The sequence below is a fragment of the Argopecten irradians genome, chromosome 8, assembly GCF_041381155.1.
Source record: "Argopecten irradians isolate NY chromosome 8, Ai_NY, whole genome shotgun sequence".
Taxonomy (NCBI): domain Eukaryota; kingdom Metazoa; phylum Mollusca; class Bivalvia; order Pectinida; family Pectinidae; genus Argopecten; species Argopecten irradians.
Genome location: NC_091141.1, coordinates 8,443,393 through 8,466,680, shown reverse-complemented (window position 1 = coordinate 8,466,680; position 23,288 = coordinate 8,443,393). Strand labels below are relative to the sequence as shown.

Genomic DNA, 23,288 nt, shown 5'->3' with positions numbered 1-23,288 from the left:
TTCTATAAGGTGAGTTAGAAATACATTTCCCCTTCTTATTTATACAGTTTTCTATAAGGTTATCAGGTATTAGGATATTAAGTTTGATATATACAAGGTTAACTAAGGTGATCTAACATACTTCCACCTACCAACCTGGGTTATAGATAAATATTGGATAGCTAAGCAGAGGTTTTTTTGTGTAATTAGATCTGTAGGTACTTAAATATATCAAAACAGGACAAATTTTACTCAATACAGTAGAATGCATCATAAGTCCTCACTAACCTTAGCAATGTTGAATGATCATATTTGACCTCTTAAATTTACTGGAAAGAAAACTAAGAGTTCCCTTGCTTTAGAAATCCTGGCCATGAGAATTAAAGCAGACCCAGATTTTTTATTCACAGATTTAGATTGATTTTGTGTTACAGTAACTCAAAGTCTTAAAACAGTTAATTCTGTTTAGAAAGTAACATTTTGGGAAATATTTTCTGGGAAATGAGAAAATTATTGCAGATCCCGTGGCATTATATCAAAAGCATAGTTCCATATTAGTGCAATTACATGATGTAAAATTTGATATATACATGTATACAGAAAGTTAGTGGCATTCGATTGGAGAGAAAAGAAATTGACTTCTGGTCAGTACATATTAGAAGGTTGTCAAAGAACCAAAGGATAATTCACAGATACAATAGAATATTGTTTATGTAGGAAAAGAGGTATAGGTATTTATTGTTGTAGAAGACAATCTGTCAGACCACAATGCCTGAGAGTATAGTTATAGGGGTGACCAGCACCACCAGCATTAGTTATACATGTCTACAGACCTGGGACTTTTTTCGATTCTGTAAATAATAATTCTCAGGCATCAAGTGTTGATTTTCATCATTTCTACAAAATGGCCTCTTACCCAGCTGGACAATGTGACTAGGCATTAATGTCTTTTTAACAGCTAAATTATCCTAAACCTTGGTCACTACAAAATAATTCTCATCAACTTCATAATGTCACAAAAAAAACAACACAAAATACAGGCAAAGACAAATGTCACTTTATGAGGGTCAAGGACACCGACACTTTATGAGGGTCAAGGACAGACACTTTATGAGGGTCAAGGACAGACACTTAATGAGGGTCAAGGACACCGACACTTTATGAGGGTCAAGAACACAGACACTTTGGTCAAGAACACAGACACTTTATAGGGGTCAAGGACAGACACTTTATGAGGGCCAAGGACAGACACTTTATGAGGGTCAAGGACATCAACACTTTATGAGGGTCAAGGACACACAAATTTCATGGGGGTTTAAATCAAGGTTATTTATGGTGGTACTTATGACATACATTTTTAGAGGCAAGGACACTGACATTTCATGGGGTTAAGGTCAATGAAAGTAGGTAAAGGTCAGTTACAAATGTGGAAAGTGAAATATCAGAAATAAAGTCTACCGGCAAAAAATGAAGTAACCTAAATGAAGCAATACATGTGAAATCAATAAGAAACACTGTGTGTATGTGTAACTAGAGCAACAAATACAACATAGAATTGTGAGTAGATATGTGAGTAGATTCGTGAGTTACTGCGTGTAACCATGACAACTGTGCCAAGAGATCCCAGAGGGATCTTGGCGCCCACCAAAGAATGATCTATGTCTGACAATTGAAAGAGGGATTTTTTCTCTGCATTTCAAACTTTTTCAAACATACCACATATAAAATTTGAGACAGATTGCATCAGTAAATTCTGAGAAATAGCAGCAACAAACTTCAACTATCAAAATCCAAGATGGCTCCTTGCCATTGGCGTCCATCTTGTTGATTGATCGGTCCCAAATCGCAATATGCACAACAAGGGTCCTAAGGGAACTTACACATGAAATTTGAGAAAGATCCCTTCAGCACTTTCTGAGAAATTGTGATAAATTTAATTATCAAAATCCAAGATGGCTGCTTGACAGCCATCTTGTTGATCGATCGGTCCCAAATCGCAACATGCACAACAAGGGCCCTAGGGGAACCTTCTTATGAAATTTGAGAAAGATCCCTTCAGCACTTTCTGAGAAATAGCGATAATAAACTTTAACTATCAAAATCTAAGATGGATCTTTACGACCAATCGGTCCCAAATTGCAAACTAGGGCCCTAGGGGAACCTACATATGAAATTTGAGACAGATCTCTTCAGCACTTTCCGAGAAATAGCAATAACAAGAATTGTTAACGGACGGAAGGACGGACAACGAACCATGGATGAAAGGTGACTTGAATAGCCCACCATCATCAGATGGTGGGCTAATAAAAAATGGTGTATAGAGAAATTGTCTACTGACAGACTGTTATAAGGCTTATTACAGTACAAAAGCCTGAGTGATCAGAATCACTCAATTTCATATGCAACATAAGATTTTAAGTTCATTCAAACTTTTTCCCTACATTGTCCAATAAGAGTGATTATCCTAATTGTGGATGTGACATAAAAGGTGGAGGTGAAAAGGTGATGTTGTAATGTGGCTTACATATGTATGGTTGTAATGTCCTATATCTATTAGTGACCAATAGCAACTGTGTCAAAGGTCATAAATACTGCTAATGTCGAGTCCAATAGCAACTGTGTCAAAGGTCATATATACTGCTAATGTCGAGTCCAATAGCAACTGTGTCAAAGGTCATAAATACTGTTAATGTCGAGTCCAATAGCAACTGTGTCAAAGGTCATAAATACTGCTAATGTCGAGTCCAATAGCAACTGTGTCAAAGGTCATAAATACTGCTAATGTCGAGTCCAATAGCAACTGTGTCAAAGGTCATAAATACTGCTAATGTCGAGTCCTTTGGATCATAAAGCCTATTTTTTCAACTGTTCTGTTGCCTTGTATTGGGTATACATAGATATTTACAATCACATTTTACAAAAACATTTCATTTTTACTTCAGTCAGAAGAATATGTTGTGTGATCCATTACCTGTATACAGTGACAACAAATCTAGCCCATCAGCAGCATTACAGGAAGCAGTTAGGGACACTTCCATTATCAATAAAGGGAGAATCATTCTGACAGGAAACGGACAAGGATATACCATTCTTCATGAAGGGTTACCAACATATCCAGATGAAGACACTCCCATTTTTGATGAGAGGGTACCACACAAAACCAAGGACAAAGGAAAGATGTCTAACTTCTTATCATAGAGAAGAGGTAGGTATTTACATCGGGACCACCAACGAGTGCTTTAAACTCCAGAAAGGAAGGAGTATATATACTAATATCTTTGATAGCGGACCTAAAAACCACTCTAAGAAGTCTAGGAATGCATTGAGGCTTTCAACTAATAATACTGAGGTAAGGGTCAATAAACTTAAATCATAAACACACAATGACTGGGGTATCAAATGTAAAATATGGCAGACTGAAGGAGAAACATTCCAGCATTCCCTTAGAACATGGTGGTCATTATCATTAAGGCTACCCTGGTGTAATATCTCAGTCATCAGTCGCACCATCTTTATCTTCTACAACATCAAAGCACTATCACCCCTAATATCATTAAACCTCTTTACTATTGAAAACATAAAAATTTTAACCTCATAATTAAATCTCTATAATATCACAATACTAAGATAAAATCTCAACATCATCATTTATTCTCTAAACCATAAAAATTATGTCAATTAATTTTTTATATCATACTTCAACCACTATATCAATTAAATCAAAATTTAACCTCTTTCAAAATAAGGTTCAATTAACCCCTTGTACCATCAAATACTGAAATATAACTTCAGCACAAATCATGATAATCCCAAAATCAAAATACTTAATTCAAGTTCTACATCATGATTCAATGTTTGAATTAGCATTTTATTAATTAACCCCTCAATAAACCTTTGTATCATCTGAAACTGAAGTTGAATTTCTATAAATTAATATAACCTCTATATCACCTACATTACTGTTATCTAACCACCATTTACTAATCCTCTGTACCTACAGAGTTGTGTCCCTTACCATAACAGGGAAATCACAATCCTGTTACAGGAGTAACAAAGATGGCACTAATATACCCTTCGTTACATGGTTACTACCTCTGACGACTGAATACAGTAATTAGGAATATGCTACAAATAAATATGTGTTACCATATATACAGAAGTATCACTTATAACTTAAGCAGACCATTGCTACAACAGAAGTAAGCACAAACCTAATTTATCCCAAGATTATACCCACATATTTATGAGTATGTAGACCACTTTTACTATACCTACATAAGAAGAACAGAAAGATTCCTGTTACCATAGTTAAATATCTAAATATAGAAAGACCCCTGTTACCATAGTTACAAAGTATAAACACCATAGTTACATATCTGGTGACTGAGATATTACACAGAGCTGACTCTTCGCCGACCCGTCGACCACGAGGTCCCTACAGGGTATGTGCTGCCCACTCACCATCACCGTGACTACTAGTGCCCACCACCTAAGCCAAGGCATTACATTCAAGCTGAGCCACACATACACAGACCTACCTCATCCAGCCGCCGGTCTGTTCCCATTGCCAAAAGGTTGCTGAACTCTCGGTCCAATATCTGCCTAGCCTGATAAGACAAACACTGTGTGGGTCACAACATGGTATTGAACAGATTTTCTCAGGAAATAACATGGCAAGTCCAATGATCAAGACTATTAACTTCTATTATGTATTTGTGTTTATTATTCGTGCTTTGGAACTCTTATATTTTTATTGAACAAAAAGTTCTCTGATTATTCTACACAAAAATATTTAAGATTATTACATTTCATATTTTTTTTAACTTATATACAACAAACATACAATCAACAGTTTACCTGTTTATTACTACAGAAAACAAAAACTTTGGCAAACATAACATACTGTCACAATCAGGGGCTACTCACTCAATACATAGATACAAACATAACATACTGTCACAATCAGGGGCTTCTCACTCAATACATAGATACAAACATAACATACTGTCACAATCAGGGGCTACTCACTCAATACATAGATACAAACATAACATACTGTCACAATCAGGGGCTTCTCACTCAATACATAGATACAAACATAACATACTGTCACAATCAGGGGCTACTCACTCAATACATAGATACAAACATAACATACTGTCACAATCAGGGGCTTCTCACTCAATACATAGATACAAACATAACATACTGTCACAATCAGGGGCTACTCACTCAATACATAGATACAAACATAACATACTGTCACAATCAGGGGCTACTCACTCAATACATAGATACAAACATAACATACTGTCACAATCAGGGGCTTCTCACTCAATACATAGATACAAACATAACATACTGTCACAATCAGGGGCTACTCACTCAATACATAGATACAAACATAACATACTGTCACATATTTAAGTTAAAACATAGAGAAGAGGCTTTTCTGGAGTTTTGACAGGGTCAAGCCTCTTCTCTTTGTTTTAACCAAGTTATGTAAGAATATGTTACATATTATGTAGCTTTGTTTTGAGTGAGTAGCCCCTGATTGCCCAATACAAAGTTACAACACAAACAAATTGCACCATGTTTATTTTTAATGGTACATTAGTTTTATATATCAAATAACCTTTTAGAAAATTCATAATTTTCCAATTTTTCTTTTAAATTTTCATCATTATGTATCATTATCTGTGTATCAGACACTTTTACCAGTACAAATATCTTGCCTACCTAGACACATTTACCTGTGCGTTACCTTATATAATACACATTTACCTGTGAGTTTTACCTGTATAAGAGATTACCTGTGTATTTTGAGTTGGTATCTGCAGTGCCAGAGCTAGACTGCTGTGATCGAAGCTCTCGTCTAGTGACACCAAAGAACCGTGTACTCCTGACTCTATCAGGTTGTTTGCATATTCCCGGAGACCTATTGATTGTGACCATTTTATTACCCGCTCATTTGTCCACACTAACACATCTGTAAACAAAACAAAGATTCATATTCAGTCACCACCAAAGACAGCTGTAAAAGCTTCATGTTCAGTCACCACCAAACACAGCTGTAAACAAAACAGAACAGGACTTCATATAGTCAATAATTACAGACTTATGTCAAGAAAGGTAGTTGGAAGGTTCCTCCTTATAGCTGTGAATACATTGTTGTTTGCTAGTTGTAAGTGAATATTGAAGACGACTGTATGACTATTACTGGTTTTCAGACAATGGTAAATTGACTTAAGTGATGGTGTTTCATGTTGAATTTGTCTTTGCTCGCTTGGCATATATCAGCTTATAACTGCAAATATGAAGCATTCCTATACTTTTAATTACATTTGAAAATTGATTTTTGTAGAATTTGTTCTTATAACTATAAACATGCCATCATTATTCAAGATGAAAAATAAAACACCCATCTCATGTGACTGCCAGCATGAAAATTGTGACATCAAAATTATCATGATGCCATGATAAACAGTTGGCAGTTATGATCTAAAAATTGAGAAATCTGGCAAATGAGTCCAATAATTGATAGAAAACTGCAGTGGTGAATATCAATATCATACCTTTCATTTCTGCAGAACTATCTTCTCTTCTTCGCTCTAATTCTTTCTTGTCATAATTCAATCTTTTTAAACAATTTATACCATATTGTAAACTTGTCCTGTGAAGCAAAAGGTAGCAAGATTAAGATATGTATCTAGTAAAATACAATATGGTATTACCACAATGATACTGTATCTAGTAAATACAATATGGTATTACCACAATGATACTGTATCTAGTAAATACAATATGGTATTACCACAATGATACTGTATCTAGTAAATACAATATGGTATTACCACAATGATACTGTATCTAGTAAATACAATATGGTATTACCACAATGATACTGTATCTAGTAAATACAATATGGTATTACCACAATGATACTGTATCTAGTAAATACAATATGGTATTACCACAATGATACTGTATCTAGTAAATACAATATGGTATTACCACAATGATACTGTATCTCTAGTAAATACAATATGGTATTACCACAATGATACTGTATCTAGTAAATACAATATGGTATTACCACAATGATACTGTATCTATAAATACAATATGGTATTACCACAATGATACTGTATCTAGTAAATACAATATGGTATTACCACAATGATACTGTATCTAGTAAATACAATATGGTATTACCACAATGATACTGTATCTAGTAATACAATATGGTATTAAATCCACAATGATACTGTATCTAGTAAATACAATATGGTATTACCACAATGATACTGTATCTAGTAAATACAATATGGTATTACCACAATGATACTGTATCTAGTAAAATACAATATGGTATTACCACAATGATACTGTATCTAGTAAATACAATATGGTATTACCACAATGATACTGTATCTAGTAAATACAATATGGTATTACCACAATGATACTGTATCTAGTAAATACAATATGGTATTACCACAATGATACTGTATCTAGTAAATACAATATGGTATTACCACAATGATACTGTATCTAGTAAATACAATATGGTATTACCACAATGATACTGTATCTAGTAAATACAATATGGTATTACCACAATGATACTGTATCTAGTAAATACAATATGGTATTACCACAATGATACTGTATCTAGTACATACAATATGGTATTACCACAATGATACTGTATCTAGTAAATACAATATGGTATTACCACAATGATACTGTATCTAGTAAATACAATATGGTATTACCACAATGATACTGTATCTAGTAAATACAATATGGTATTACCACAATGATACTGTATCTAGTAAATACAATATGGTATTACCACAATGATACTGTATCTAGTAAATACAATATGGTATTACCACAATGATACTGTATCTAGTAAATACAATATGGTATTACCACAATGATACTGTATCTAGTAAATACAATATGGTATTACCACAATGATACTGTATCTAGTAAAATACAATATGGTATTACCACAATGATACTGTATCTAGTAAATACAATATGGTATTACCACAATGATACTGTATCTAGTAAATACAATATGGTATTACCACAATGATACTGTATCTAGTAAATACAATATGGTATTACCACAATGATACTGTATCTAGTACATACAATATGGTATTACCACAATGATACTGTATCTAGTACATACAATATGGTATTACCACAATGATACTGTATCTAGTACATACAATATGGTATTACCACAATGATACTGTATCTAGTAAATACAATATGGTATTACCACAATGATACTGTATCTAGTAAATACAATATGGTATTACCACAATGATACTGTATCTAGTAAATACAATATGGTATTACCACAATGATACTGTATCTAGTAAATACAATATGGTATTACCACAATGATACTGTATCTAGTAAATACAATATGGTATTACCACAATGATACTGTATCTAGTAAATACAATATGGTATTACCACAATGATACTGTATCTAGTAAATACAATATGGTATTACCACAATGATACTGTATCTAGTAAAATACAATATGGTATTACCACAATGATACTGTATCTAGTAAATACAATATGGTATTACCACAATGATACTGTATCTAGTAAATACAATATGGTATTACCACAATGATACTGTATCTAGTAAATACAATATGGTATTACCACAATGATACTGTATCTAGTAAATACAATATGGTATTACCACAATGATACTGTATCTAGTAAATACAATATGGTATTACCACAATGATACTGTATCTAGTAAATACAATATGGTATTACCACAATGATACTGTATCTAGTAAATACAATATGGTATTACCACAATGATACTGTATCTAGTAAATACAATATGGTATTACCACAATGATACTGTATCTAGTAAATACAATATGGTATTACCACAATGATACTGTATCTAGTAAATACAATATGGTATTACCACAATGATACTGTATCTAGTAAATACAATATGTATTACCACAATGATACTGTATCTAGTAAATACAATATGGTATTACCACAATGATACTGTATCTAGTAAATACAATATGGTATTACCACAATGATACTGTATCTAGTAAATACAATATGGTATTACCACAATGATACTGTATCTAGTAAATACAATATGGTATTACCACAATGATACTGTATCTAGTAAATACAATATGGTATTACCACAATGATACTGTATCTAGTAAATACAATATGGTATTACCACAATGATACTGTATCTAGTAAATACAATATGGTATTACCACAATGATACTGTATCTAGTAAATACAATATGGTATTACCACAATAATACTGTATCTAGTAAATACAATATGGTATTACCACAATAATACTGTATCTAGTAAATACAATATGGTATTACCACAATAATACTGTATCTAGTAAATACAATATGGTATTACCACAATAATACTGTATCTAGTAAATACAATATGGTATTACCACAATAATACTGTATCTAGTAAATACAATATGGTATTACCACAATAATACTGTATCTAGTAAATACAATATGGTATACACATATACTGTATAGTAAATACAATATGGTTACCACAATAATACTGTATCTAGTAAAATACAATATGGATTACCAAATAATACTGTATCTAGTAAATACAATATGGTATTACCACAATGATACTGTATCTAGTACATACAATATGGTATTACCACAATGATACTGTATCTAGTAAATACAATATGGCACAATAATACTGTATCTAGTAAATACAATATGGTATTACCACAATAATACTGTATCTAGTAAATACAATATGGTATTACCACAATAATACTGTATCTAGTAAATACAATATGGTATTACCACAATGATACTGTATCTAGTAAATACAATATGGTATTACCACAATGATACTGTATCTAGTAAATACAATATTTTATTACCACAATGATACTGTATCTAGTAAAATACAATATGGCATTACCAAAATAATACTGTATCTAGTAAATACAATATGGTATTACCACAATAATACTGTATCTAGTAAATACAATATGGTATTACCACAATGATACTGTATCTAGTAAATACAATATGGTATTACCACAATGATACTGTATCTAGTAAAATACAATATGGTATTACCACAATAATACTGTATCTAGTAAAATACAATATGGCATTACCACAATGATACTGTATCTAGTAAATACAATATGGTATTACCACAATGATACTGTATCTAGTAAAATACAATATGGTATTACCACAATGATACTGTATCTAGTAAATACAATATGGTATTACTACAATGATACTGTATCTAGTAAATACAATATGGTATTACTACAGTAATAATGTATCTAGTAAATACAATATGGTATTACTACAGTATTGAAGATATTTTGTTTACACATAGAAACTTGAAGCACTGATATTGTATAACAATATAACATTAAATTCAATCTTGTTTATCAAAATGTTAAAAAATGTCCACTGAATGTTGGTCATAATAGCAGTACTAGTTAAAACTTGACCAAGTCTCAGTAAATTCAGGTAACTTTGTCAAAAACTAGACATTCACACAAATTCTCAGAGGACACCAAAGTTCTGAGTTGTTCAACCCAAAAGTACCAGAATCAGGTAACCTATTCTCCTTACTCGTGGTCTAGTGGTCTGATAGATAAAAAGTGTATCCTGACTTAAGTGTTGTTTTCAGTAAAATGTTGAAGCGTCCTTACCTATGAAAACTATCCACCATTTTGAGTTGACCCCGTAAATCCTTCTTTGTGAGATGGTCCAGCATCCTGGCGTCGACCAGACACTCCATGAAGTGACTACGATATTGGGGTAATCCTAGAGATGGCAGCCACTCATTACCTATCCACTCATGGTTCATGTCACCAAATGCTAAAGTCTGTAACAAAGTTAGCCAATCAGTAAAGACTATTCTGTATGGTTGGTTTTATTTTTGTAATTTTTCTTAATACTGACAGAGTCATGAAGATTTGATTGAGAAATTAATAGAAAACTGGAAAATGACATATCACAGCGATACCGCAAAAACTTAATTTGCAAAACTCATAAACTTTAAATTTATCATAAATTCTTTGCGGGAATGAATGTAGCTGGACTTTGTTACAAGGCTACATGGTCCAACGGGACAACAGATAACCAGGGCCAATATAGGAGTTGTGTCTCAAGACATCTCAGGAAGTCTTATTGGAAAATCTAATGTCTTAAATTCATCTTTAAATTTTTTTTATGAAATGTGAGATAATAAGTAAAATGAGAGTTCTTTCTTTGTTATCTTTTGGTTATTGATTTTGACATATGATTTTGTCATACAATCAACTCAGAGATACTTACAGTACGGGAAGTTTTTGGAGCTGATGGACTGGTCAAGCTGACCATCTCCTGTATGGCCAGTCTCAACTTCAGCCGATGTAGAGGATTACTAATGCCGATCTCTCGCTGAATCTCCTGGTCTGATAAAGCTGACATGATCGCTCCACTTTTGACATTAGCTCGACACGCTGCTACGTACCACGCAGGCATACCAACCCATAGCTGCGCAACAATCAACAAAACAATTAAATAATTTTGATGAAATTACATTTTTGAAATTATTTTATTAAAGAACCATCTCTTCTTTCAATGTTAGGCATATATACAGAGGTGATTAGAGCAGTATTTGTTCAACATTTTGCTCATTGTTGTAAAACGTAACATACCGGTAACACATTTTATGTTTGCCCTATTTGGACTTTATTATTCATTCTATTCAATTGGTTTCCCTATTTGAAGCTATTTTTCTCTCTTATCAACATTTTTCAATAATAAAAGAAATCTTAAAACACAATTTAGTTCATCAGAACATTGTATTATACATTCACCGTTGACGTTCCTATCAGATGTTTGTAATATCTGTATCATAAACTATATCCATAATGTTGTTTATCCCCAAAGGTCCGTTGTAACCATGTTATACTGTAATGTCTTCATCTCTATCTTAAGATTTCCTGACAAAGACCAGGGTATGACTCTCAGAGAATAGACAGATGAATACTTGCAGGGATGTTTAGCATTCATTGCCCAGAGCTGGAAGCAACCCTGGAAGTTAAGGACGCATACTTGCCTCTAGCCATGCTACAACTGTGGGGCCGTTCCATAGGGCGAATGGTGTACCAGCTTTCATGGCCTCCTCTAATAGTTCATGCCTGGAGAGAGAAGATGATGATACAGGTCAAAGAGGATGCATAGAGGTTAATATGTGGGACACATGCAGTTATTTGGAGTATATACTTGCAGGTAATGGTACAGAGTTTGTATCGGAACAACCTATTATCAACCAGATCTGAATCCTGGACAGCCAGGAATTTAAATACATTATGAACTTATACAGTTAAAATCTCTTTAACTTTATTTCAACTCAAAGCCCCTGCTTAATTTAAAGTATCATGTTAAAGTCACAGTAAAAACTTGTTCACCACATATTTAAGTTAACTTGACTTGAATACTTGAATTATTAAAAAGTTTACTATAATTTAGTGGAGCTTGAGATAACAAGGCTTTAACTGTACTTCATGCTGAATGTAGACAGTGAAATAGCAGTTATATAGTTGTATGTGAATTAACAGCCACGAAAAGTCAATACATATCACACTCTGTAGATAAGAGATAGAAGTAATACTTAACATAGGATACATGATGACTTAGAGCTTCATAAAATTCAAAGTAGAAACATTGGAAAGGATACCTACATTGTTATAATAGGCATGCAGTCAAATTTGCAAGGAGCCTCAACAATCTGATAAGGAATTTTTTGATATTCACAGGTTGAAAGTAAAGTGCAGTAGGTTTATCAAGTGACATAAGGCTTTCATACATTTATATCTAATATCTGTAATCAATATTTCAAGTTATGCCCATTTAAGGACAGACAATGTTTATATGGTGGAGGAAAATGGGAGTTATAGGAATAAAATGACTGACATTGAACTAAAGTCAGTATATATCAGCACCTAAGTATATACTTGAGCCTAAACTCAGACATGCAAGGCTTGTGGTATAGCATTCCCCCACCCCTTAGTTACAGTTATTTCTACATATCTACATTTATTCATGGTGATAGTAACAGGTAAATTGTTCAATGAACACCATAAATTTACATTTCTGAGAGAAACATAACCTTTTTTGTAACCACTGTAAAGTTTCCAATAAATTATGAGTAACACTTTAATTGGTATGAGACAAATTATAAGGATGACATGCAGTTTCTCAAATGTCCTTACAGCAGTCTATAGTAACAATTTGAACAGTGAGCAAAAATATCTGGATGATAGATTCTATACTGTTTTGACTTTCCCTACATCTACATGGTGTAGAGTTGAACCTTTGATTGGTGAGTGTATTATGGATGACAATTAGGTAGGTAGTGTTCTACAGTAAAACTGGCTTCTTATCTTTACCTTCAGCCGTCCTCGGGCTGGTGTCGTTATAGTTAAACTTACTTTTTCTTTTTCCTCCTGTCGTACTCTGACTGTCCCAGACCCAGTGTTAGAGCATCACCAGCTCCACCGTCTCCCATATCTACGATATAGCAATGTATGATATGACCAGAAAAGAGAAAAGTGTAGTGTTTTTGATATGAGCGGCACAGTCTGGAGTATGGAAGATATTTATCAATATCTATCTAGTTTTTTAATGCATTATAACTATGTTAGATAACCCTGAAAATTCTTTTCTTGAAAATGCTTTTATGGCATTAGATTAGCTATTAATGTCAAAAAAGACACAAAGTAGTATTTCTTTTTAAATATAAACCAATGAGAAGATTGATTGGAACGTACATGTACCTGCTGGAAGCAGCTCCCTAGTTATACTGTCCTTGGCCTTGCCCTTCTCTTTCTTACTGAAGAAGCGGCCAAGGGAGCTCTTGATGCCCTTCTTCTTGTTTTTATGTAGCGAGTCCTGGCTACTGTTATTGCTACTGAAAGGACTAGCAGCCGCCTGAGTCGTGTCTATCACCGGACGACTACAACCATTCACACGGACCATATAAACCATCTTAAATTGTATTTGTTCTAAAAATACGACTAATATTTTCATCAACATTTATGTCTATCACAAATTATTGACTGTTATCAGAAAATTGCATTAAACAATAATATATACTTAAATATATACTGTATTTTGTAATTATGTATTTGCATATTACAGAGTTATCTGCCCTTGCGGGTAGGTGTTGATTGTGAAGTTGTGTTTGGGAGCATAAGGTCATACTTTTCGGAGAAAACTATGTGAATTGTGCTCACAAAATAATGATGTAACAATTGATTCATACCTACAAGGGAGCTAACTCTGTAATATGCAACGACGGTATACAACGTCTTGCTAGTTAGTTAGAAATTAATTTACCATGAAATGAAATTTAACATCTCTCAACTGTTAGAAACCTCAAAACTCTCAACATTTAACGCTAATTTAGTGAATCCATTTGCATATATTTGTTGACCAAGTCCCTGTGCTAAATACCACTACTTGTGCATACCTAGGCGTGTCTTCGCTGCTCTGGGCGATGGCTGCGGCGACCCTCTCCAGACGAAGGGATCGCGGGGTAGGGGGACTAGACTCACACTTGATCTGACGAGATTCCTCATCTATTGCAGTATCATCACGGCTATACTGGGGCTAGAACGGGAAAACAGTCTTACATAGTAAGGACAATATATCAGTGTGTGTTACACATAGTATCTGGCATGTCTACATTGTTCTGATAATATTGAAATAAGTAATTTATATCTAGCAATGCTGTCTACATTGTTCTGATAATATTGAAATAAGTAATTTATATCTAGCAATGCTGCATGTATAAATCAAGTTAATAACCTACAAAATACATATTACTTCAATGTCAAGATATGATTTTCTTATAGCTATATTCTGGTATACAGAATGAATACAAAGATAATTTTCCATTAAAATTCTTCAAATATCAACTTTTTTACAGTTACATATACATATATATTCAAAATGTATTTGATCAAAACATTGCCTAAAGCTTATAACCATACCATTTTGTGTCACGTGATCAGAACTCTTTGTAGATCACATGACACCTACCGTATCTATATCCACCATATGACCAACAATCACCATTCATGCTGATTTGTTGGGTACTGTTCACCTTGACCATACTTCCTGCTATAACATCACCACCTTCAGGTGTCTTCACTTAGGTATTGGTCCATATTAATCCCTCCTTTATCAAAAATGATAGCCTATGAGTCCCCGATAGCTTTGTTCCTCCCCTTCAACTTCTTGTAATGCCTGCTTCAGTTATCACACCTAGCTTCTGATCTATGTAACCTCTAATAAGAGTTTTAACTGCCAAATTAACTGAATTCTAACTTTCAACTTCTTATTTCCAAACACTTTTATATTTAGATTATTTTTCCACTAATTACTTTATCCATAAAGTCCCTGGTACCTTCTACAGGGACCAACATAACATTTGTAAAAAGTAACCTTAAAAGTGGGAAATATTTTGCAGCCCCAAATGACTTTAAAGTAAATGATTTTCTAAACCATAGATTAAAAGAAACAAAAGTCAAATATTTTGCAATCTAAAAATTGATCAAACTCATCATCATCCCACATTCAGGATGAAATAGGAAATGTTTTGTAACCCTAGTTAAGTAAAGGAAGATACTTTTGTTATCTCTTTAAACAAACGATCCCAAATTTCCATCTATATGAAAAGCAGCTGAAGGCGGTTTTGTTATGGCAGTAGTGATGGTACTGTGTCAAACATGTATTTGTCCAATGAGTACAACATTAAACATACATGCTTGTTTGTGTCATTTTTCTTCAGGGGAAGTATGTTTTTGTTGTTTGTGGAGGTTCACAAGGGAGGAAACACTACATGGTGTGTGTGTGACTGTGGCTTGGAGACTGTGTACTTCTGTGTTATGGATCAGACTACCAAACAGAAGTACCCATACGTAGGATTATACAGTGGTTCACCAGGCTATCCATGTACTATTTATCCATACTTCAGATCAAACTTCTTTTCCTTCCAAGTAGAATTTGATTCGGTCCAGTCATGTACCATACTACAACATGACGATTTCCATCGCTCTAAAACCTGTTTGACCAGCCATTCAAGCTTGCTCGCAGTCTAGCAGTTAATGTTAGAATTAAAGGCGCAGTAAGGCAGTAATGTTACCTCCAGGTCAAGAGACCAGAACTATGAGCAGATTATATATGTCTGTCCACCTATTGGCTGTTTTTTGTCATTCTATTTTACACAATCATATCAAATTTGGTAATGATTTAAAAAGTTCCCTGATAAATAATTTACTTGTTCATTCCTGAACATCCATAATGAACTGGCCCAGTCTTTGAATTAGAAGAGTTCAAATGTGTCTCCAGGGGTAAATGGGTTAGAAGTAATTGTATTTGTATAGGTTTCAGGGCCAGTTTTGGATTTCCTGAAGTAGCTAGCTCAGTGATCCACCTTTGAGGGATCACATGCCAGCTTACAGACAGGGATAACTTCATGTGAACTGTGAGTTAAATATCTTTGGTTTTATTTTTATTATTTATTCCTTTTTGGTAGGATTTTATTTACTTTTTTTTTTTTAAATTGATTTTTCAAAATAAAGAAAAAGTATTTGGATTCTTAGAACTTATCCTGGGAGTCTCATGAAAAGTTGTATCAATTCAATGGATTATAGATCTATGGTCGCTCCACCCCTACATACCGGTACATAGCTGGTGAATAATTTGGTTGATAATATTTAACTACTAATGGTAGGTTGGTATAAGTCGAGCATGCTGTGCACATCATGTAAATGTATGTCTGAGTATACATATATAACTGTTACAATAATTTTACATTATGCTTAGTGTTACATTGAATTTTCTTAATGTGCATCTATTTCAATTTTTGTAAGATAATTTGATGAGTCGATACACGTCTTAACACAAGACAAAGCAACATATCGGGCTCTGGTATGTCTCAATATACAAGCATACATCAAAGACTTGTATATAGGTGTTTACATTACTTGCATTGTAATATAAGGTTAGCTCACTGAAAGGTTAATTAAATGTTAATTGTTATATATCCACTCTGTACTTAAGGTTATAAAATATGTAACAACAAAATTAATATAGTATTTTGTAAATATACTTAATGTATATGATGATATATTTATAAATATTAATGTTGTACAAACTCATTCTAATGGTTGATAGAGCTTTGATTGATAGGAGATGTATAAATTACAATTTATAATTCTATATACACAATATGTATGTGATTAGTCTGACCAAATAAGGTGACTGTACTCGATTTAAAGTTTAGAAAAAAAAAAATCCAATGAAAGTTATATCTAAGGACCGGTTTATTTAGAGTACACTCAGATTTTTGTGTTATATCTCCATAACATAAATTTTTTTATTCAAGTTAATCCTTATAATTCAATTTACTTAAGATAATCTCTTCAATATTCAAAATTAATTTTTGGACTTTTTTGTCTATGAAATCATTACGCCGTCATCTCAGCCAATCATAAGCAATGTCACAAACGGCGACGCCATTTTTTCCCTTTATGGGCTGATAAAGTAAATTTTTAAGCCAATGAAAATGCTCGGTACAAGAAAAATTGAATTATTTTGACTTATTGTTACTCAAAATTCCTAAATTCTTTATTATTATTTGAACATATGTATAACATTTCATGGTCTAAAAAGTTGATCTAAGAAATACCTATGGAATTTACAGTGAATATTCATTATATAACTGTCATATCAATAAATCAGACTGGTTACTGATGCAGAAGCTATATCTTAATAAATTGATACAAGTACAATTCTGTAATTATCAGTCATATAAGCAAAGCTGTCAATGCAGGATGGTGATACATATGTGGTATATACCAGGTAGTATTTCTATATAGCAGCTGATAAAATAGTTCTCCTCCCAGTACTGCTGTAAAGCTGTAGCAGAGTGCAGTGATATTGTTAAAAGGGACATGAGAAGCTTGTTGTCTATAAATCTTAATTAGATCACAGCTAGTTTGACAATAAAGCAAATGTAAGTGTCTTTAAAAATATTTCTAAATACAGGGGATACAACTGGTTTTGACACTGTCACTCTTTCAGTAAGAGTGGGCCATGAGCATGATAATATGACAAGAATAATATTCCAACATATGCATGGGCAGATACAAGTTATACCTTGACCGCACAAGATATTGTCCTAGTGAGGCCTCGCGATCGGACAACAGTGTGGACTGGGAATGATGTTTCAGTGATTATGAGGACTTTGAGCTGTTAATAGAAGCAGGTGCTTGTCAAGGTATGTTAGAGAGGAATAACAAACAATTCTGATTAATAAAGGAATTGGATGTGTTAGGAGCGACAGGTGTATGTCAATGTATCATAAAGTTTTGTCTGATTACATTAGAATACTGATGTACCTGTGTATAACTGAGGGCGAGATATTAGGAGCGAGAGGCGTTACTCTGTATCAAGGGGATATAGTTTGTCTGGTTACATAAAGACCTTAAGTTATAGAATCGGCGGGCATGTGTCCGTGTATCACCAGTATTACCTGGTTACCAGGGGATATAGTTTGTCTGGTTACATAAAGACCTTAAGTTATAGAATCGGCGGGCATGTGTCCGTGTGTCACCAGTATTACCTGGTTACCAGGGGATATAGTTTGTCTGATTACATAAAGACCCTATGGTATAGAATCGGCGGGCATGTGTCCGTGTATCACCAGTATTACCTGGTTAACAGCGCCGTCGGCAGCAGTAGTGGCAAGCTGGGGACTAGAGGAAGAATAGGTGTACAGATGGGATGTAGACATTCCTGCCGGGGCCTGTTAGAGACAAAGGTACACAGTACAGCACCCTACACCCCTACACATACTACACTCCATTTACACCTCTGTTGTTTTTATCTCAATTTGTATACTTATTTAGTTTTTGATATTCAGAATGTTATCAACATAAAACAAGACCAGATTTTTTTTCATGGAATGATCAATTTTGTACATATTTTGGATTTCAGCCATTTGTAAAATATTTTTTAATGCCTTAAGACTATGACATTATTGCAACAAAAACATGAACATCTGATACCACATTTCCACTTAGGCCATGCTATCATATCAAACATGAAAGCTATCAAGAATATCTTGATATATTTATAATTTAGGTTAGAACAGATTGGAATGAAATAGAGTGCAATATGATTGAAACTTTAACTCTAAGCCCTTATCTGCTTACTTTATACTAGCATCAATAAATGTCTGCATGAATTCTGAGATTTTATGTTAAACGTTAATCACCACTGATAAAGCCTTTTTTTTTTTACTTTGCAATAGAAATTTCTTAGAATTACTTAATCAACTAGACAATAACATACATCTCATGTAACATAGTATTTATGAAAATTATTGTTTAAATCTTAGGATTTAAATTGATAAATTATCAATCAACCATTCATTAAATCAGGTAAAACTTACTATAACATGACAAAAACTATCATAGGATTTAATAAAATCAAAAATTGAAGGATGCAAAAAAAAAGTCAGCCAAGTGTTCACGAACACAACATTTACTGCCACTACATGTACAGTTGAAGAGGGGAAAATAACACTGAGCTACTAACAGACTTCTGTGTCAGACAATAATTAATTGATTGTTTCATGTCTGATGTTTAGTGGTACGGGTGAATTAGTTAAAATGTTTTTAAATCTGAATGATTTATCTATTATGTTGACATATTAAAACCAAACCATTGTTATTGCGTTCCCGCTAGCCATCCAAAATTAAAGTTAGTGATATAAGTAATTACAAAGATCCAACTAGCAAACACAGGTACAAAGGAAACAACTTACTTCAGTTGATAAACCTAAAATTTCTTTTCTATCAAAATGTTGTTCATCACTTTTTTTTTCTTTTTTTTTTTGGTTTGAAAAAAAATTATGGCTGGGTATTCCAGAATTTTTACATGTTTGTATAAATATTTTGTAACAATCAAAGTCTACTTTCAACTTTAACACTCAGAACCATTCTTTATAAACGTTTACGTATATATTACACTTCATGAATAATTTTTTTTTCTTCTGATTCATTTACATTTTCATCCATGTCTACCTTTGACTTTGACCTAACTCGTTTACTATGTTATCAAGAGTCTACCGTTACAATACTTATCCCTTTTCCTTCTAATTCTTCAAGTTTCTTTGTCCTTTCTATTTTGAAAATTTTATCTGAAGTTTCTCGTGCCTTTTTTATTCAAAATTCCCATTTCTTCTAAAATGTGATTTTCTATTAATAAAGCTGTTAGAATTTTTAGTTGTACTAAACTACAAGAGGGTACTAATAAATGACTACGATACCAGACAACATCTAACACAGACCATATACTCAAAGTCAGTTTTGTGTATAGGAAAGAATCTTGCAATAGAACATAGATACCAGGAGTAGTTTCTTTTTGTGGTATGGAGAATTTAAATTATTCATTGGGAAAAAAATATTTGTGGTTTTCCAATGGAATTATCACTTACAATAAATTTTGTTGTTTTTTTATATTCATGGTTCAACAATTCAATAGCAATGACAAAAACTATGAATTTTTTTCTAAACAACAAATATTTCATTCTATGATACAGTCAGGGAAACACATGAAACAAATTCAGATGCAAGTTTTTTTTTAGCCAATCAAATATCAAGTAACTGTTTTGTTTAGACCGTCACTTGCACTTGACTAAGTAAAAACTTTGGCCAATATTTTACTTCCTTTTGTTTCATGATCTTAACGTTAGTTCTACTGAACAATTTCTACAAATAGCCGAATTTCGAGAATATGGCCCAGGAAAATGCTACGCATGCGTTTTGGGGTCTGAAATGAAGTCCGTAGAAAGGAGTTGTAGTCATGGGGTAGCTCCAGTAAGTAACAATACCAAAACAGTACGATAGCAATCATGCTGTGACAGTTGTCATGGTAACAGTGCTCTGTCTTTTAACCAGTAATTTATGTTTGAATGATACAAAATAGTATATACAGAGTATCTAGTTCTAAGAAGTGTTGTAAACATTGACCACAGAAGCAAGCTCATGGCATCATTTTATAACATCCATTTGTCTTTTCCAAATGTTACATTGATAGAGGTAACTTTTATATTTCCAGTTATTTGGGATGAACAGAAATTTTTTGTTAATTCACTTTCAGATTATATGAAAGAACGATTTTCAAATATCCATGGACTTCCTTTGAAAGCTTTGAATGAAGAAAAAATGTAGCTTAAAGTTAAAGTGTGCCAGTTATTTGGGATGAACAGAATTTTTAGTGTTAATCCATTTTCAAATTATATGAAAGAACTGTCTTCAAATATCCATGGACTTCCTTTGAAAGCTTTGAATGAAGAAAAAAATCTAGCTAAAAATTATAGAGTGCAAAAAATGAGATATATACGGAGGTGACACAAAAAAAAATTATGTTGAAAAATACAATAGAAATGTGACAGAGAGGTGCGTAAAAAGAGAAAGGAGAAAGAATGTGGGGGAAAAAACCAAATTGGGAAAAGGACGGATGGAAATCAAAACTTATGATTATATACACATCATGTGACTAAAATTAAATGGATTAATTAATACTAGATTATACGAGATTAAAAGTTAGAAAATTTCACTGTTTGACAATTTAGTACTCTTCATATATACTTATCCTGCAATGAAGTACCGTAAACATGTAGAAAATGTCAGTTATCAGAACTTATACGGTAGGATCTCTACTGTTGTTAGAACTGCCATCTTATAAGAACATTACCTTAAAATTTCTTTTAACTAAACCTAAATTTATCTAGAAATTTCAATGCCTCAGAATTCTCAATCCAACAAGTTATGTGAGGTGAAGTGTGATGAACTAGACATCTCATTTTTTTGACTGAACTCTTTTTTTCCACTACTAAATCTTCCTTTATCTAAAACTTCTAAATCTTTCTTAATCTAACTTTAAAAATTACAATCTAAAATAAAATACAATACTTACAATCAAACTTGCCTAAAACATAACACTTTATGCTACATATTTAATTTCAAAACTGAATATGACATACAGACATCTGTAAAATATTCATTTATCTTTTTTTTTTTTAAATTCTTAAACTATCACATTATACCTATAGTTATGAGTAGCAGGACATGTAAACAAATCTCTATGTATAGAGAATGCCAGGTTTATGTAGAAAACTTTAAGAGAGGAGTAGGGTATTGGTAAGTTTAGGATATGAGAGGATGGATGGGGCTTTTAGGATGTATGTAGGCTAGAGGGACGGACAAAGAAAATGAGCGCTTTAAATGCCACACAAAGAGAAGAGTGTCCTTGTGTCAAAGAGATACGAGGAAAGATATTTCATGTGCTCAGTTGATTCAATGAAAAATGCAAACATACAATAATTTGCGCTGTGTTCTTGCAAACCACAGCTGAACTTTTAGCAGTTGGTAGAGAGCAGAGCAACTACGCAGAAACTTGCACCCTAACACTGCTTCCAGTCACAACTGTAAAGATGACATCTATGAGAAAAACTTTGGCGAAAGTTTGATTAAGACAAAAAAAAAGTAGAGAAGAGAGAATTCTAAAGCCATAGCAAAGCTTTTGATTGGTTGGTCAAAAGGCAGAGCATGCTTACCAATAACAACAGTGTTGGGAGCCAGCAAAGGAGAGGGCAATTTTAAAACACACGACAAATATACGGAGCAGTGCGTGTATCGAGGCGATAAAATAAGGGACCGCAAGTCGTGTCACTCATTGAGAGAGTGCCGCCATGACGACTTTGCCTGACTCCCGCACTTACAGTATGGTATTTTTGAAGGTAGTCTCTTGATTGAAATGTATGTGGGGTCGGAGTTGAACTCCCGCTAAGCGGAGGGGACGTGCGCCACCTGTTGGTGATTGTATCTAGACTCCCGCTGCCTACCCTGCTCTCCAGTTCCTCAGCTCGCTGCTCCGTGCTATCTTTCTCTTCCTGGATCAGCCTACAAGTACGATGTTTAGTCTTCATGAATCTAGTGAAATGTGTGTATCAGTAACAGTAATAATATCTATCTTGTTTCTGTTTTGATGCCTGTTGTCTGTCCTTATGTAATTATATACAATGAAATTTTGAAATAAACATCTGTCTAGGCAGAATTATCTAATAAATAATCTCTAGAACACCAAATAATGTAACCAAGCTACTCAAAGCCATACTAGATGTGGGCT

The 23,288-nt window shown here is 33.3% G+C and overlaps 1 protein-coding gene across 8 annotated transcripts in view; it reads right to left on the bottom strand.

The window, feature by feature from the left end:
- LOC138329270 (liprin-alpha-1-like) overlaps positions 1-23,288 on the bottom strand; it is a 45,674-nt gene that overhangs the window by 8,315 nt on the left and 14,071 nt on the right. For 3 of the 8 annotated variants that reach the window (XM_069276129.1, XM_069276131.1, XM_069276135.1), the window contains exons 12-22: positions 22,882-23,062; positions 18,805-18,897; positions 14,554-14,693; positions 13,853-14,037; positions 13,514-13,592; positions 12,139-12,220; positions 11,370-11,570; positions 10,742-10,917; positions 6,555-6,652; positions 5,793-5,968; positions 4,518-4,586 (exon numbers count right to left, since the gene is read on the bottom strand). In XM_069276129.1, the coding sequence (XP_069132230.1) occupies positions 4,518-4,586; positions 5,793-5,968; positions 6,555-6,652; positions 10,742-10,917; positions 11,370-11,570; positions 12,139-12,220; positions 13,514-13,592; positions 13,853-14,037; positions 14,554-14,693; positions 18,805-18,897; positions 22,882-23,062 (1,480 nt within the window). Of the gene's footprint in view, positions 1-812; positions 831-4,517; positions 4,587-5,792; positions 5,969-6,554; positions 6,653-10,741; positions 10,918-11,369; positions 11,571-12,138; positions 12,221-13,513; positions 13,593-13,852; positions 14,038-14,553; positions 14,694-18,804; positions 18,898-22,881; positions 23,063-23,288 lie in introns of all 8 variants that reach the window. The other 5 variants (XM_069276134.1, XM_069276130.1, XM_069276133.1 and 2 more) reach the window with 5 other exon arrangements.